The sequence below is a fragment of the Spermophilus citellus genome (genome assembly GCF_964194105.1).
Source record: "Spermophilus citellus genome assembly, chromosome: 4".
NCBI classification, from domain to species: domain Eukaryota; kingdom Metazoa; phylum Chordata; class Mammalia; order Rodentia; family Sciuridae; genus Spermophilus; species Spermophilus citellus.
Genome location: NC_138185.1, coordinates 153,985,059 through 154,002,203, shown reverse-complemented (window position 1 = coordinate 154,002,203; position 17,145 = coordinate 153,985,059). Strand labels below are relative to the sequence as shown.

Genomic DNA, 17,145 nt, shown 5'->3' with positions numbered 1-17,145 from the left:
CCCAGGTGTATCGGACTCCAAATTCTGAACCCCTCTCCAGACACACCCTGCCCCTGTGCCTATTTGAGGCAAATCACAGTATGCTGGGCATGGTGCTTCTGGGGACATGGGACCTCCTTAGACCTCTGCTCCCTCACCTACAAACCTTAGTAGACTCTGACATCAGCGTTGATCATCTCAGTTAACAGCTTTTAACACTACCCCATACTTCCCAAACTTGTCTCTCTTATCATCTGAAAGGATCCAGCAGACCTCCAACTACCTTAACCCAATAGTGGGAAGAGGGAGGAATTTTTAGGCAATAATAATATATTTTTTAAATTTTTTTGATAGTTATAGATGGAAAGAATACCTTTATTTATTTTTATGTGGTGCTGAGGGTCGAACCCAGAGCCTCATGCATGCTAGGCAAGCACTCTGCCACTGAGCTACAGCCCCAGCCCAAGTAATAATATTTTTATTGGTGCATTATGATTGTACATAATAATATGATTCATTGTTACACATTGGTACATGAACACAGCATAATTTGGTCAATTCCATTCTGAAGCAATATTTGGCCTAGGAAAAAACCAGATAATTTGCTAGGCGGGGCTAGGCCTGACAGTCAAAAGGTCCCAGAGCAAAAGGGGCTCAGATAGACCTGTGATACCTGCTGCTTAGATGTCTTTCTTTGAGATATTTACCTTATCCAACAGATACAGCAGAAAGAAAGGAAGTAAAACCTTGCCTCCAGTGCCAGAGATTTTTTAAAATATTTTTTTCTTTTCTCTTTTTTTTTAGTTGTAGTTGGACATAATACTTCTATTTGGTTTATTTTTTTTATGTGGTGCTGAGGATCAAACCCTGGGACCCACATATGTGAGGCGAGTGGGCTACCGCTGAACCACAACCCTAGCCCCCAGAGTTTTTATAACTAAGGCAAGCAAAGTAAAAACGTAAGAAATAGTGCTGAGGTTGTGACTCAGCAGTAAAGAGCGCTTGCCTAGCATGTATGAGGCACTGGGTTCAATTCTCAGCATCACATATAGATAAATGAATAAAATAAAGGTCCATCAACACCTTAAAATTATTTTTAAAAATAAAGAACTAAATTATTTCGTTTTCTTGGATCATTCTATTGTTTACTCATTTGTGATATTAATAGTGTGCACAGCAAGGTGCTCCTCACTGCTGTGAATTTCAGTGTGTCTGAGAAGTAGCTGTTGCCCTCATGATATTAGAATTAGCAGGTGTAAGTTAAATATCATTTCAGGGTTAGCAGGTGTAGTTGATCACTGCTTTCTTAGATATGTTTTCTCTTTTTTTTTTTTTAAAGGATTCTCTTTTTTTTTTAAAGATAGAGTGAGAGAGAGAGAGGGAGAGAGAGAGAGAGAGAGAATTTTTAATATTTATTTTTTAGTTCTCGGCGGACACAACATCTTTGTTGGTATGTGGTGCTGAGGATCGAACCTGGGCCGCACGCATGCCAGGCAAGCGCGCTACCGCCTGAGCCACATCCCCAGCCCGATATGTTTTCTCTTATGATAACTTAGTCTTGTTGAGAAGTTTGTAGTGTTTCTGGTGATCTGGGACTAGTTCTGGATTCAGAATCTTGGCAGTGGGTGTATCCAGCTCCAGATCATGCTTTTTAGGCTGGCTGCATATGTCTTCTCTCTACTGCCCTCTTCAATTCTCAACCTTTTCTGAGATCCTTATAAATCCCTGTCCGCAGGGAGGGATGAGGCTAAAGAAACTGGAGCCAGGGACAATGTTCAGGTACAAAGTGAAGAGTGGAATTAAAAAGGAGGAGAATTATTACAGCAGTTATAAATAAACACATTACTGAGGTTAAAATCGCCACCGAGACCTTGAAAAGTAATTGAGCCAGGCTCAGTGACACATACCTGTCTGTGTTCCCAGTGACTCAGGAGGCTGAGTCAGGAGGATCGCAAGTTCCAGGCCAGCCTCAGCAATTTAGTGAGGCCCTAAACAACTTAGAAAGACCCTGCCTCAAAAAATAAAAAGGGCTGGGGATGTGGCTCAGTGGTTATGCACCCCTGGGTTTAATCCCTGCTACCAAATTTAAAAAAGAGAGAGAAGAACAAAAGTAATTGAAATGTTTTCAGGAAAATTTCCACTGTAAATGATATTCTCTTCTTAGATATAGACACCACTTCAGCTTATTTGGTGATCAGCAGGCCACAAATTTGGTGTATCCATACTACTTGCCATGTTCAAGTTAAGAGAGTTTAATAGTTGTACCCAAAGCATGCTATGCTGGATGATAGCTCTTTCTTTTAAATGACTCTACTGAGGGATGATTGATATACAATAAATTAAATCTATCTAAAGCATAAAATTTAATAAATTTTGACATGCATACATCTTGACAGCACCACTAAAATCAAAATATCCATCATCCCTAAAGCTTTCTTCCTGCACCTCCTTAAGCACTTCCAGATTTGTATGTGCAAGGCAAGTGCCCTACCCCTGAGCTGCATCCCCAGCCTGCAACCTTTGTAAGGTCTTCCTCCCCACTGCCTTCCTGGCCATGCCACCACCACTGTTTGACTGTAAATTAGTTTGCATTTTCCAAAGTATTATATAAATGGAATTATATAATTCCATCTTTTATTGTCTGGTTTATTTCACTCAGCATAATTATTTGGAGATTCACCCAGGCTGATTTAATAGTTTAATTTCATCGGTAAGTAGTATATCCATATTTGTTCCACCATTCATCTGATGTTCATGGATATTTAGATTGTTCCCATTTTAAACTATTACAAATAAGGCTACTATAAATATATAGTACAAACTTATACCCCCCCCCACACACAGAGGGCTTCATCTATACATCTTTTTCCTATTCCCTTGAGTAAATATATGGTAAGGGTATGTATCTTTTTATAAAAAACATTTTTCTAAACTGGTTATGCCATTTTGCATTCCCATCAACAATACATATGAATTCTAGTTCCTCCCTATTTTGCCAACACTTGGTATGCTCAATATTTTTAATTTTAGCTATTCTAGTGTGTAGTTGACTCTCACTATGGTTTCCCTAATGCCAAATGATGAACAATTCGAGGGGGGGCTGTTACCAGGGATTGAATCCAGGAATGGTCTACCACTGAACTATATCCCCAGCCCTTTTTATTTTGATACAGGGTATTGCTGAGATGCTCAGACTGGCCTTAAACTTACAATCCTCCTATCTCAGCTACTGTAATCCCTCAGTATCTGGTATTACAGGTATGTACTTCCATGCCCAATGAGCGACTTTTTAAATTTTAGCGCAATTTTAGGCTTAGCAAAATTAACTGGAAGGTACAGTTTATACATGAACCCCACACATATGCATAGCCTACTCCATGATCAACACTTCCCATCAGCATGGTACATTTGGTACAACTGATAAATCTACATTGACACATCATTATTACTCAGAACAGAGTTTGTATTAGAGTTCACTCTTGGTGTACAAATGTATAATGGTTTGAAAAACTGTATAATGACATATACCCATTATTGTAGTATAATAGACAATAGTTTCCTGGTCTTAAAGATCACCCATGCTTTCTCTAACTATCCCTCCCACTCCCCGGGCCCCTGAAAACACTGATATTTACTGATTTGATAGTTTTTTTTAGAGACAGAGAAGAGAGAAAATTTTTTAATATTTATTTTTCAGTTTTCAGTGGACACAACATCTTTATTTTATGTGGTGCTGAGAATCAAACCCAGCGCCTGGCGCATGCCAGGCGAGCACATTACCGCTTGAGCCACATCCCCAGTCCATGATGGTTTTGCATTTTCCAGAATGTCATACAGTTGGAATCATCCGGTATGTTGCCTTTTCAGATTGCCTTCCTACAGTCAGTAATGTACATTTGTCTCCTCCATTCATAGCTTGATAGCTCCTTTTTTTTCGATGAGGAGTACCCTAGTACCTATATATACACCGCAATTTGTTCAGTCACCTTCTTGAGGTATATCTTAGTTGCTTCCAAATTTTGGAAATTATGAACAAAGCTGCTAAAAATAGTCATGTGCCAGTTTTTGTGTGGTCATAAGTTTTCAACTTATTTTTAATATATACTTAGGAGTACAAATGCTTGATTGTGTAGTAAAATTGTTTCATTTAGCAGGAAACTAAAGACAGCCAAATTGTCTTCCAAAGTGTTTATACCATTTTGCATTCCCACCAGCAATGAATGAAAGTTCCTGTTGCACCATATCTTCACCAGCATTTGATATTGTCAGTATTAGGGATTTTTGTTTATATTTTAGTAAATGTATAGTAGTATCTCATTGTTTTAATCATCATTTCCAGATTACATGTGATGTTGAAAAATTTTTTTCATATATTTATTTCAATCTTTATAACTTCTTTGATGAGGTGCCTGTTCAAATATTTTCCCCATTTAAAAATCAGGTTGTTTTCTTAGTGTTATTTTAAGAGTTGTACATTTTGGATAAGCCTGCTTGTTTGGGTGTGATTTTTCCCCCCACCAAAACTCATGTTGAAAGTTGATTCCCATGTTGGTGGTATGAGAAGGTGGAGCCTTTATGTGTTGATTAGGTGTTTGAGAGAGATTAATGCCACTCCTGTGGGACTAGCTTCACATCTAGTGAGTTCTTGCTTTTGATACCTTGCATTAGTTACATAAGGTAAAGATGCTCAAATTTTCTCTATTCTGCAGGTGCCTATTTTTTCTTCCACTTTCTATCATGAATTGAAGCAACACAATGCCAATGGTTTGCCAATGGCATGTTCTTGGATTTCCTGGCCTCCAGAACCATGAGCTAAAATAAGCCTTTTTCCCCTTTTTAAACCTTTTTCTTATATAAGTTATCAAATGTTAGGTATTTTGTTACAGCAACAGAAAATGGACTAAAACACAATCCCTTAACAGATGTATCTTTTGCAGATATTGTCTCCCAGTCTGTGGTTCTTCTCTTTCTCTTTCTAACACCTTTTTTTAGAATGATTATTTACCATCTATGCATATTCCTAGATGAAGAACATGGACTAAAGAGTCCACTTTTGAAGTACAGTGATTGAACCCCAGTGTGCTCAACCACTGAGCCACATTCCCAGCCCTTTTTATTTTTAATTTTATTTGAGACAGGATCTCACTAAGTTGTTTATGGCCTTGCTAAAGTTGCTAAGGTTGGCTTTGAATTTTTGATCCTTTTGCCTCAGCCTTTGAGTCGCTGGGATTACAGGTGTGTGCCACTGCACCTGGCTCTGCATTGTTTGGTTTTTTGACTATTGAGCTTTGATAGTTCTTTTTATATTCTGGATACAAATCCTCAATCTGACATGTGATTTGCAAATAGTTTCTTAGAGTCTGTTTCTTGTTTTTTCATTCTTTTAATAGTATCTTAAGAAGTCAAAGTTTTTAATTTTGATCAAGTCCAATTTATCCCTGTGTTCCATTCTAAGGATTGAGCTTTTGGTGTTCTATCTGAGCCTAACCCAGTTAGGCAGGAGGTCACAAAAAAGTTCACCCATGTTTTATTTTAGAGTTTTATAAGTCTTAGATTTTGGATATATTTTGTGATCTACTTAAAATTGTGATCTGTTTTGAGTTTTTGCATATTGTACAATGTAGGAATCCAAATTTTTGTTTGTTTTTGTTTTTGTGGTGCTGGAGATAAAACCCAGGGCTTCATGCATGTGTGAGTCAATCATCTGTCACTGAGCTTCATCCCCAACCTCTAGATTTCATTTTCTAAACATATGTTAAGTCCAATTATTTCAGCACTGTTTTATTGTTTTGTTTTGTTTTTTTATTTAACATGTTGTCCTGTCTTTACTATCTTGCCTCTGGAGCTTTGTCAAAAACTACTTTTCTGCCACATATATGAGAGCTATTTCTTGGCTCTTATTTTGTTCCATTGATGTAGCTTCTTATTCCAGGAGCATACTGTTTTGATCACTATAACTTTATAACAATTCTTGAAATTAGGTAGTGGTAGGCCCCTAATTTAATTCTCTTATTCAGAATTGTTTTGGTTATTCTAGTTCCTTTGTATTTCCATATGAGTCTTATAATTACCTTGTTAATTTCTACAAAAATACCACCTGGAATTTTTTTTTTAAAGAGAGGGAAGAATTATTTGTTCAAATTTTATTTATTTATTTATTTATTTTTAGTTGTATGTGGACACAATATCTTTATTTTGTTTATTTTTTTTTTTTTATGTGGTGCTAGGGATTGAACCCAGTACCTCATCTGTACTAGGCAAGCCTCTACCACAGAGCCACAACCCCAGCCCCACCTCCTAGGATTTTTATTAGGATTTCACTGAATTTGAGGATTGTCTTAGTTCACTTATTTTTCTATAACAAAACATCTAAGATTAGGTAATTTATAAAGATAATGCTTTATTGCTCATGGTTCTGGAGGCTGGGAAACCTAAGAGCATGGTGGTGGCATCTGTTCAACATCTGAAGGGTGCTTTTCTTGGATGATCATAACATGGTGAAAGATATTACATGGCACAGCAGAGCAAGCATGGTAGCTCCATCTCCTCTTATGGAGCCACTAATGCCATTATGGAGACCTCACCCTGATGAACTCATCTAATTCTAATAATCTCTCAAGGCCCTACTTCCATATATGATTAATGTCTGAATTTGAGGATTAGGTTTCTAACACATGAATTTTTATATATATATATATATATATATATATATATATATATATATATAAATCTTTATTTATTTAAATTTTTATGTGGTGCTGAGGATTGAACCCAGTACCTCACACGTGTGAGATAAGCACTCTACCACTGAGTTACAGCCCCAGCCCCCAACACATTAAATTTTGAGGGACTCATTCAAATAGTGTCAGGGAGAAAAGAAACTCAACAATATTAAGTTTTAAGACTATGAACAAAGTATATTTTCTCATTTACTTAGATTGTCTTTATTTTTTCTCATCAGTATATTAAGATTTCATTCTAGAGATCTTTTCCCTTGTCAGACTTATCCCAGTGTATTTCACATTTTATGTGAATGGTGTTCTTAAAATTTCAATTGCTAGGTCTTCTAAATACAGGGTCATATTGTTAGCAAACAGAGACAATTTGAGCTTTTCTTTTCCTATTTGTATCCTTTTAATTTCCTTCTCTTGCCTGATCTGGCTAAAGTTTCAAGGACTATGTTGACTAGGAATGGTGAGAGTGGGCATCCTTGTTTCTATTTTTAGGGAGATGCTTTCATTTTTTTTCTGTTCAGTATAATGTTGGCCTTGGGTTTGTCACGGTAGCCATTACAATGTTGGGGTAAACTCCTTCTATCCTTAGTTTTTCTAATGTTTTACGCATGAATGGGTGCTTCATTAGTCAAATTTTTTCTGCATCTATTAAGATAATCATATAATTCTTGTCCTTAACTCTATTTTTGTGGTAAATTATACTTATTGAGTTCCATACGTCAAACCAAACTCACATCCCTGGATAAACCCCACTTGATCATGGTGCACTATCTTTTTAATGTGTTTTTATATGTGAATTGCCAGTGTTTTATTAAGAATCTCTGCATCTGTGTTCATCAAGGATATTGGCCAGAGTTTGTTTCCTTGATGTGTTTTGACTGGTTTTGGTATCAGGGTGATACCTGCTTCATAGAATGAATTTTGATATTTCCTCTTTTTCTATTTCATGAGCTAATTTGAGGGAGTTGACTATTAGTTCTCCTTTAAAGATCTGGTAGAATTTGGCTGAGGATCCATCAATCCTGGGCTTTTATTTGTTGGGAGGATTTTGATAGCTACTTCAATTTCATTTCTTGATACTGATCTGTTTAAGTTTTCTATATCTTCATGGTTCAATTTTGATAGGTCATATGTGTCTAGGAATTTGTCACTATCTTGCAGATTGTCTATACCAGAAATTAAATTATAGCACAGACCTACAGTAACAAAACCAGCATGTACTGGCACCAAAACAGACATGATGACCAATGGAAGAGAAGACACAAAGACACCACATAATCACATGTATCTACATAAAGGTGCCAAGAACATATGTTGGAGAAAAGATAGCCTCTTCAATAAGGTGATGGGAAAACTGGATATCCATATGTAGAATAATGAAATCTCACACCTATCTCTCACCTTACATAAAAATCAACTCGAAGTAGATCAAAGTCAGAAAACTGAAACTTCTAGAAGAAAATGTAGGCCCAACCCTCTAGCATATCAGCACAGGAGCTGACTTCCTTAACAAGACTCCTAAAGTGCAAGAAATAAAACTAAAAATCAGTTAAGTGGGATGGCATCAAATTAAAAACGTTCTGCACAACAAAGGAAAAAATATGTGAAGAGAGATCTGACAGAATGGGAGAAGATCATTGCCACTTGCTCCTCAGATAAGGCATTACTATCCAAAATACATAAAGAACTCAAAATACTTAACATCAAAAACCAAATAACCCTTGGGCTGGATTTATTGCTCAGTGGTAGAGTGTTTATCTAGCATGTGCAAGGCCCTGGGTTCGATCCTCAGCACCACATGAAACTTAAGTAAATAAAATAAAAGTTATTGTGTCCAACCACAATTAAAAAAAAATTTTTAAATAACCCAATTAATGGGCTGAGGATGTGGCTCAAATAGTAGCGCACTTGCCTAGAATGTGTAAGGCACTGGGTTTGATTCTCAGCACCACATAAAAATGAAATAAAGAGGGCTGGGGATGTGGCTCAAGCGGTAGCGCGCTCGCCTGGCATGCGTGTGGCCTGGGTTCGATCCTCAGCACCACATACAAACAAAGATGTTGTGTCTGCCGAGAACTAAAAAATAAATATTAAAAATTCTCTCTCTCTCTCTCTCTCACTCTCTCTCCTCTCTCTCTCTTAAAAAAATATTTAAAAAAAATGAAATAAAGATATTGTGTCCACCTGAAACTAAAAAAATAAATATTTTTTTAAAAACCCAATTAATAAATGGGCAAAAGAACTAAACAGACATTTCTCAAAAGAAGAAATTCAAATGGCCAACAAATATATGAGAACATATGAATATATGATCAACATCTCTAGCAATTAGGGAAATGCAAATCAAAACTACACTGAGACTTCATCTCACCTCAGTCAGAATTGCAATTATTAAGAACAAATAATTAAAAAGTGTTGGCGAGGATATGGGGGAAAAGGTATACTCATACATTGTTGGTGGAACTTTAAATTGGTGCAACTAGTTAAGCAGTATGGAGACTGCTTAACTAACTAGGAATGGAACCGCCATATGACCTAGCTATCCCATTCCTTAGTATATATTGAGAAGATCTAAAATTGGTATACTACAGGGATACAGCCACTTCAATGTTTATAGTAGCACAGTTCACAATAACTAAGCTATGGAACCAACCTAGGTGCCCTTCAACACTGAATGTATAAAGTGTGGTGTATATACACAATGAAGTATTACTCAGCTATAAAGAAGAATGAAATTAGGGACTGGGGCTGAAGCTCAGTGGCAGAGCACTTGTCTTGCATGTGGGAGGCATTGGGTTCCATCCTCAGCACTATATAAAAAAATACACAAATAAAGTTGTCCATCTACAACTACAAAAAATTTTTTTAAAAAAGAATAAAATTATGGTATTTGCTGCCAAATAGATAGATCTGGAGACTCTCATGCTAAGTGAAAAAAGCCAGACCCAAAAAAGTCAAAGGATGAATGTGGAAGCTAGTCCAAAATAAGGAGAGAAAGAGAGAAGGGATAAAAAGAATAAGGGAATTCCATCAAAACAGAAGAAAGATTGGTGTAGTAAATGAAGGGATTGACAGTAAGGGAGGAGCGACCTGATAAGGGAAGAACAATGGAATGAATCTGACCATAACTTTCCTATGTACATATATGAATATACCACAGTGCATCTCACTATCATGTATATCCACAAGACACTATTTTAAAATTTTTTAAAATTAACTAATTAATTTTACAGTAAAATGCATTTTGACATATTGTACACAAATGGAGCACAACTTCTTATTCCTCTGGATGCACATGTTTCAGAGTCACTCCACTAGTGTAATCATAGAGTGATAATGCACAAGACACTAAATTTAAAGATCTATAAGTAAATAGCAGAAAAATCAGTAGAGTAGAGGGAAGGAAACAGGAGGGAAGAGGAAGAGGAGAGGGAAAGGGGAATTCAGTACTGGGAACTGAATTAGAGCAAATTATATTCCATGCTTTTATAATTATGTCAAAATGAATCCTTAATTATCTATAAGAAAAAATAAAATGCAGTCTAAATAGGTCTACCTTATTTTCAATTGCTGACTATTGTTACTGTATAGAAAACAACTGATATTTTTGTATATTAATCTTACCTCTTGCAATCTTGCTAAACTCACCAGTCCAGGCACCTGTGATTCCTTTTCCTTATCTGAATGCTCTCTGGTTGGAACCACCAGTACAATGTTGAATAGAAGCGATGAGAGTGGATCTCCTTGTCTCATTCCAAATCATGGGGAAAAGTATTCAGTCTTTCATCATTAAATATGATGTCAACTGTATGCTCTTCATAGTTTTCCTTTATCAGGTTGAGGTTGTTCCTTTTTAGTCCACTTTCCACTTTGCCAAGGTTTTCTTTTATTAGAAACCAATATTAGATTTTGTCAAATGCTTTTTCTGCATCCTAAGGTTTTTTTAATATGGTGAATTACATTGACTGGTTATTTTACATGCTGTGGTTTGGAAGTGTCCCCCAAAGGCCCATTATGTTAAAGACTGCATCACTGTGGCCCTATCTGGAGGTGCTGGAGTCTTTAAGAGTTAAGTCACTAGGGGTGTTGCTCTTGAGGGGATAATGGTTGGCCTTGTAGACTAAGTTCCAATTTTTTGGAAGAGTTTGGATAGAATTAGTATCATATCTTCCTTTATCAGTATAGCCATGCACACCTTGAATTTTTTTTTCTCTCCTCCTCCTTTTGGTAATCTGTTTTTCCATGATTTTCTCCATTTCAGCTAGTTGTTGAATTTATTAGCATAAATATATTCATGATATTCCTTTGTCAACTTTATAATAGCTTCTGTAGTATGCCACGTCCCTCACTCTTGATATTGGTAATTTTTTCTTTCTCTTTATCTCCCAAACAATCTGACTAGAGATTTATCAATTTTATTGATCTTCTGGAAGAAGATGTAGAAATAATTTATTTTTATTTATTATTTAGCAACTTGTTTTTTCTACTAGCTTTTTTTTTTTTTGGAAACTCACTCTATATTTATATATTTACCTCTAGCCCATTAACTGCTCTTAGTATGCTTTTAATTAATATGCCACAACTTACTTACCCATCCTCCTGTTGATGGGCACTTAAGATGGTCCCCACCCCCAACTTTTTTTCTGGTTCTAGGTCTTGAGACCGGGAGCATTTTACCACTGTACTACAACCCCAGTCTTTTTGAGTCAGGGTCTCACTAAATTGCTAAGACTAGTCTCAAACTTGAGATATTCCTTCTTCAGGCTCTCAAGTTGACAGGATTAAAGGTGTATGCCCCCACCTGTTTTTGATCACACAAACTATGCTGCAAAGAATAGTCTTAATACGAATCTCCTTAGACATACACAGATTTTCTACAGGGCAAATGAACTGTATTTATAGAAGGTAAGCCTTCTCTTTAGTGTATTAAATTCTTTCAGATTCAAAATAGATGTATAAATTTTATACTTGCACTTGCAGTTCATTGGGGGGCAATTCTTTACATACTTTTCAACACTCGAGGGTGTCAGACATTAAAAAACCTAACATGACATCACTGCATTTTGGGAATACAAATTAAAAGCAGAGAAATACCACTACACACCTATTAGAATGGCTAAAACACACACACACACACACACACACACACACACACCCAACATTAAACAGTATCTAATGCTGGCGAGGGTGCAGTGCGACTGGAACTCTCGTATACTGCTTGTAGGAATGTAAGATAGAACAGTGGTATAATCCAGCAATCTCCTAGGTATTTAACCAAGGGTGAAAACATGCTTACACAAAAAGCTGCATGTGAATATTTATAGTGGCTTTATTCATAATTGTAAAGGGCTTGTCATAGGCAAGTTTATGTTTTTATTTGAGAGTAAGTTTGGATAGATATGAGGGAACTCCTGAAAGCAGTTAACCACTGTGGGAACAGGGTCCAATCAAATGAACACAACACCTCCAGAAAAGTTTTAGTTTTCAATTATATACAGGGCCAATCCAATTCTAAAATTCAATCATAATCTGCCCATGAAAAATCCTTGGAAACCAAAAGAAAGTATAGCAATTTGTTATACCTCATCAGTGACCAAAAATGGTCATCTAGAGGCTAATAAACATATGCTTAGGATACGACAGAAAAGGAACTAGTGTAGAGTTTGCAGATGAAATATAGGATGTCCAATTAAATTTTAATTTCAGAAACCACTGTGATTTTTGCATGGGACATACTTATATACTATCTTGTTTAATTTATTTTGAGAAGAAATTCAATTACTTATACAAATAATTATTTATTATATTAACATGTCAGGTCTTAAGCTTTTTTTTACAATAGTACTTTTCAAAATGAATTCTGCATGATACAGACAACAAAATGAAGACAGCTTCATAATTACTTTAACTACAAATACCAAAATTATAAGTACTACCCTTCTTATTCTATTTAAAGAGATACATAATGGGTCTCATATGAATGAATAGCATTTTTGTTTTGTTTTTGTGCTTGTCAACATGGAAAACAACTGATTTTGTAAAATAAATAAATAAAGGACTAAAAAAATTTCTAGTTTTATTGTGAAAACACTAAAGTACATATTTGCTGGATTGCAAACTCCACTCTAATAGTCACTCAATCTTTATCACTGATAAATGCTACCACAGTGTACCCTTCCTTTAATGGAATAAAAGGCTGTGGGTAACCACATGACAGTGTAGGAGAGAAGGAAAAGCAACTCATCAATTAATAATTTCAGTTGGAGAGGAAATGTTATATAAGTCTATCCTATACTTTCCAAATGATATTTCAACTTCATCTCTTTGGTTTTTTCCCCTTTTCCATGCTGGTGATTGATCCCAGGGTCTAGCACTTGTTAGGCAAACACTCTACCATTGAGCCCCATTCCTGGACCTCAATGCCATCACTTAATGAAAACAACCCTGAACACCTCTTTTGAATTTCTGGCTTTGCTATAAAAATCACTAATAACAAAACAGAAACAATAGCACTGAGTAATTTTTCTCAATTTAAACAATTTTTGACTACCTTACTTTATTAGAGATAGGACCAGGCACTTTGTGGGACACACCCATGACTAAGGAGCACTTAAGGAACTCATGATCTAGTAGGGCAGAAGCACACATGGACAAGTAAACATAATAACAAGTAAGCTCTCAGGTAAAACACTACAGGACAAGCAAGAGGATGATAGTCTATGGTGGTGAGAAGTCAGCCAAAACTTCATGGATACATGGCTCAAGACAGTTCTAGGGACTAGGGTTGTGGCTCAGTAGTAAAAGCTCTAGCCTAGCGCATGTGAGGCATACAAATAAAAATAAAGGTATTGCATTCATCTACAACTAAAAAAGAAAGAAAGAATGGTTCTGTTTAACCTGGCCCCGTCCCAGGTCTGCTCTAACCCTGGCTCCTTAGTACCAAATTCTCCTTCTCTATATGCTTGGAATGCTAGAGGATCCATCTCTCTCCTCCCATTTCCTAGTCAAATAATCCTCACGGGGGCTCAAATTCAGTGTTGCTGTCTCTGCAAAGTCTTCCAGACCACCCAAGCAAGCCTTCATACTAGCTAAGCTCTTGAATCAGGTGATCTCATAGCACACCAAAACTTCATATTAGGTCACTTGTTTTAACATCTATCTACCCCACTTGATTACACATTCCATGAAGACAGGGACCTTCTTCAGTCTTCTTCACTTTTGTGGCTCCTGGCTTAGCATTATTAGCATAATACCTGCCACACAGAAGATACTCAATAAATTGTTGATGAATTAATTCTGATAAGGTTTTGTGTGCTGCTGAAGTTAGCTTTAAATGTTTTCATAATTTGATAACTATGTTAACTTATAGGGCTCATAAGAAAGGTACATAAATAAATTAATAGCTTAATCAATATAATTTCCATAATTTAAAGCAATTTCACAGATAGTATGTAGTAGTCTTCTAAATGTGCTAAGTACAACCATCTTTCCTAGTAAAAGACAGTTAAACTGAATATTTAGTACAAAAACAGCAAACAATAAAGGCACACATGGTAAACTAAAATTAAATATCTTGATTTTACAGATAAAACCTTCCATTTTAGGTATTAGAGTGTCTTTGCCCTTTTACTTTCTTAGTCACATGTAAGAACTATCTAAATTTTAGGTAAACTCAAAACATGCCCAATATTTGAACTGTAATGCCTAGTAAACATTCACTTAATTTTATAACCTTTTCCAGGCCCCAAATGAAAGGAATTTTAAGTGTCTATATATTTATTCAATGAATATATCATTTACTCTCTGTAGCAATACCCCAATACTTCACTACCAAATTTATATCAATTAGAAGGGATAGACAGTACTCAAACTAAAAACTTAGTTATCTCAGATTTACTGATTTACCTCTGAAAATATCTCAATGTCTAAATCTAAGGTTGCTTCCTAGTTTCAACTAGATTTGAATGACACCACATTTTTTATTTGTATAAGTACTAGAAATATTTAATTAAAAGGCTGAAGAATACACTGAAATGCTTTGTTTTGTGAAATCTGATTTTTCCAACTATAAAGTTACTGGCATTTGGGGAAAAAGCAACAACTTAAATGAAAACTAAAAATATAAAGCCTATGTTTAAAACATAGCCTTTATTAATACTGACCGCTGAGCTCCATTTTTATTTTACATTGAAATACTTCTGCTTTGCAAAGAAAAGACAGAAAAGTGCATTTTACAAGAGTACTTTTTTTTTGTTTTTAATTCTCTGAGAAAATGGAAGGAATCTGAATCACAAGTTCACAATGTGGTAAAATGAAATTAAGAAACAATGATTTCAGTAATGCTATGCCATCACTAGTGTTTAGCTCTGACTTTGTTCTTTTAAATCAGATCCTGATATACAGTCTAGAGCATCTAGGTTATACTCTACAGCGTATTAAACACAGAAAAGGAGGTTTAAAAAAAACCCCTTTCAATGTACAAACATGAATTTAAAAATTGCTTTTAAAAAATCACTTTTTACATAATGTATATGCAAAACTGCTTTAAATACATGATTTTGGAAGAATTATTTACAAAATGTATCAGCCTGTGGAACAATTCACAGACAAAGCATACATAGTTGCTTTACTTAGTTGTTGCATCTCAACTTTGGGAGATATAAATTTATTCGGCAGTATAGCAAACATAAAACTGTGACAAAATTTCTGAAGGGCAACCAAAAATTTGATCCTTAAAACAGTTTAAATACTAGGACTGCCAAAGTTTCTAAATAAGGACATACTTCAATGATCCAGATGCCCATTTACAGTTCTATTCTGTTTGAAGGACTGAGACAGACTCCCTTCAGTACAGGCCAGGCTGCTGGAGGTACCTCCTGTAAAAGGGACAGCTGAGAGCTAGCGTCATCCAAAGAGTGAATTAACCTAGAATTTTCTTTTTTTCAATTTTATTAATATTTTAAAAAATACATAAAAATACAACATCCAATGTCTGAATAAATATATTTAACAAGTTGCAAGATAATACCTTATTTTACACAAAATTTTCAGCTTTAGAAATCTTGTTAAATAACTTCATTGTTGTTATATATTTCATTTTTGTATTTTTGTAACAAAATAAAAACTCTGAAATTACATAGAAAAAAGACAAAATATTTTTGTCAAGGGATAAGATAGTCCACTGAAAACTTATTCACAATTCCACTGTAAACATTAATAAACATTAAAATATTTGCATAATTGTGTGCTCAAAAGTCCTATAAAAAGTGGAAGACTTATTACAACTGTAGTTTTCAGTCAACTACACTTCCTTTCACAATTTATTTTGTCCCATTTACACTTTTAAACCTGGGCACACTGCTGAACATATACTTTGGCAGTTCTAAATAGCAAGTGCTTCCACAGAAATTAAAAAAAAACAAAAAAAAAACATCAACAACAATAAAAAACACAACATAAACCCCCTACTCACCAAGTGTACAAATACATCTTAGTGAAAGTGCAGCAGTATCTATTCAGCTGGATAATATTTTGATGTTTACCATGTGCACTTGCTTGTCTATGATTTCTATAACACCTGAAAAGCTTTATTTTACAAATTCAAATTTGCTAAGTGCCCTTTTTTTCTATATCACAAAAAATGAAAAAAATAAAGAGGAAAAATTATAACAAATATGGCAGGCTGCCTAACCTTCAATTATTAATCAGCTTTTTTTTTTTTTTTTTTTTTTTTTTGCAACAAGATAAAACAAGAGAGAAGGGAATAGATACAATCCAGCCTGGAAAAGTACACAGGATATACTTAGCAATGTCAAACCAGTTGAGTGCTCTCTGTGGTTGTATTTCAGGGTTTTGGAATTTATGTCCATGGCAGCAAACTGCTGGGAAGGCAGAGAAAATGTTTATCACCTGCATTCTACAGCAAGGACATTTTGTGGGGGAGATGATGATGAGGGACTCATTCCAGTGTCTGATGAAGCAGATGACATAGAGGCTCCTGCATGAGACACTGTAGAATCAAAACAATGATGTTAGAGTCAGAAATGATCGCACAGAGATACCTAGTGGATGGCAAAGTAGAAATAAGATTCTTAACACTATTTTCTTTATTCATTGGTCTCTTCAGTGTTACATGATGGGATAACAAATGCCAGCAAATATTTTGTTTGACTCGATTGAGTGGAATCAGTCCTTGGTCAGTTATGTAACTCAAAAGTTTAAAACAGACACCACAGGGTTGGGAGTGTTGCTCACTGGTACAGCATGTGTTTGGTATATGCAAGGCCCCGGGTTTAATCCCTAGCAGTGAAAAAGGGAAAGAAGAAGAAGAAGAAAAAAAAGACACCACAAAATGTAAAGATTAGAGAGATTAAACTTTTAAACCCCTACTTGAAAGACCCCAGTAAAGGACTTGGCTTGACCCAAATCAGAA

The 17,145-nt window shown here is 35.5% G+C and overlaps 1 protein-coding gene across 2 annotated transcripts in view; it reads right to left on the bottom strand.

Annotated features, from left to right (window-relative positions):
* Positions 1-12,609: 12,609 nt before the first annotated feature.
* The window catches only part of ARID4A (AT-rich interaction domain 4A), a 75,376-nt gene continuing 70,840 nt past the window's right edge, over positions 12,610-17,145 (bottom strand). The window contains exon 24 of one of the 2 annotated variants that reach the window (XM_081290148.1): positions 12,610-16,722. In XM_081290148.1, coding sequence (XP_081146274.1) covers positions 16,619-16,722 — 104 coding nt within the window. In that variant the 3' untranslated portion in view covers positions 12,610-16,618. The remainder of the gene's footprint in view (positions 16,723-17,145) is intronic. The other variant, XM_081290147.1, reaches the window with a different exon arrangement.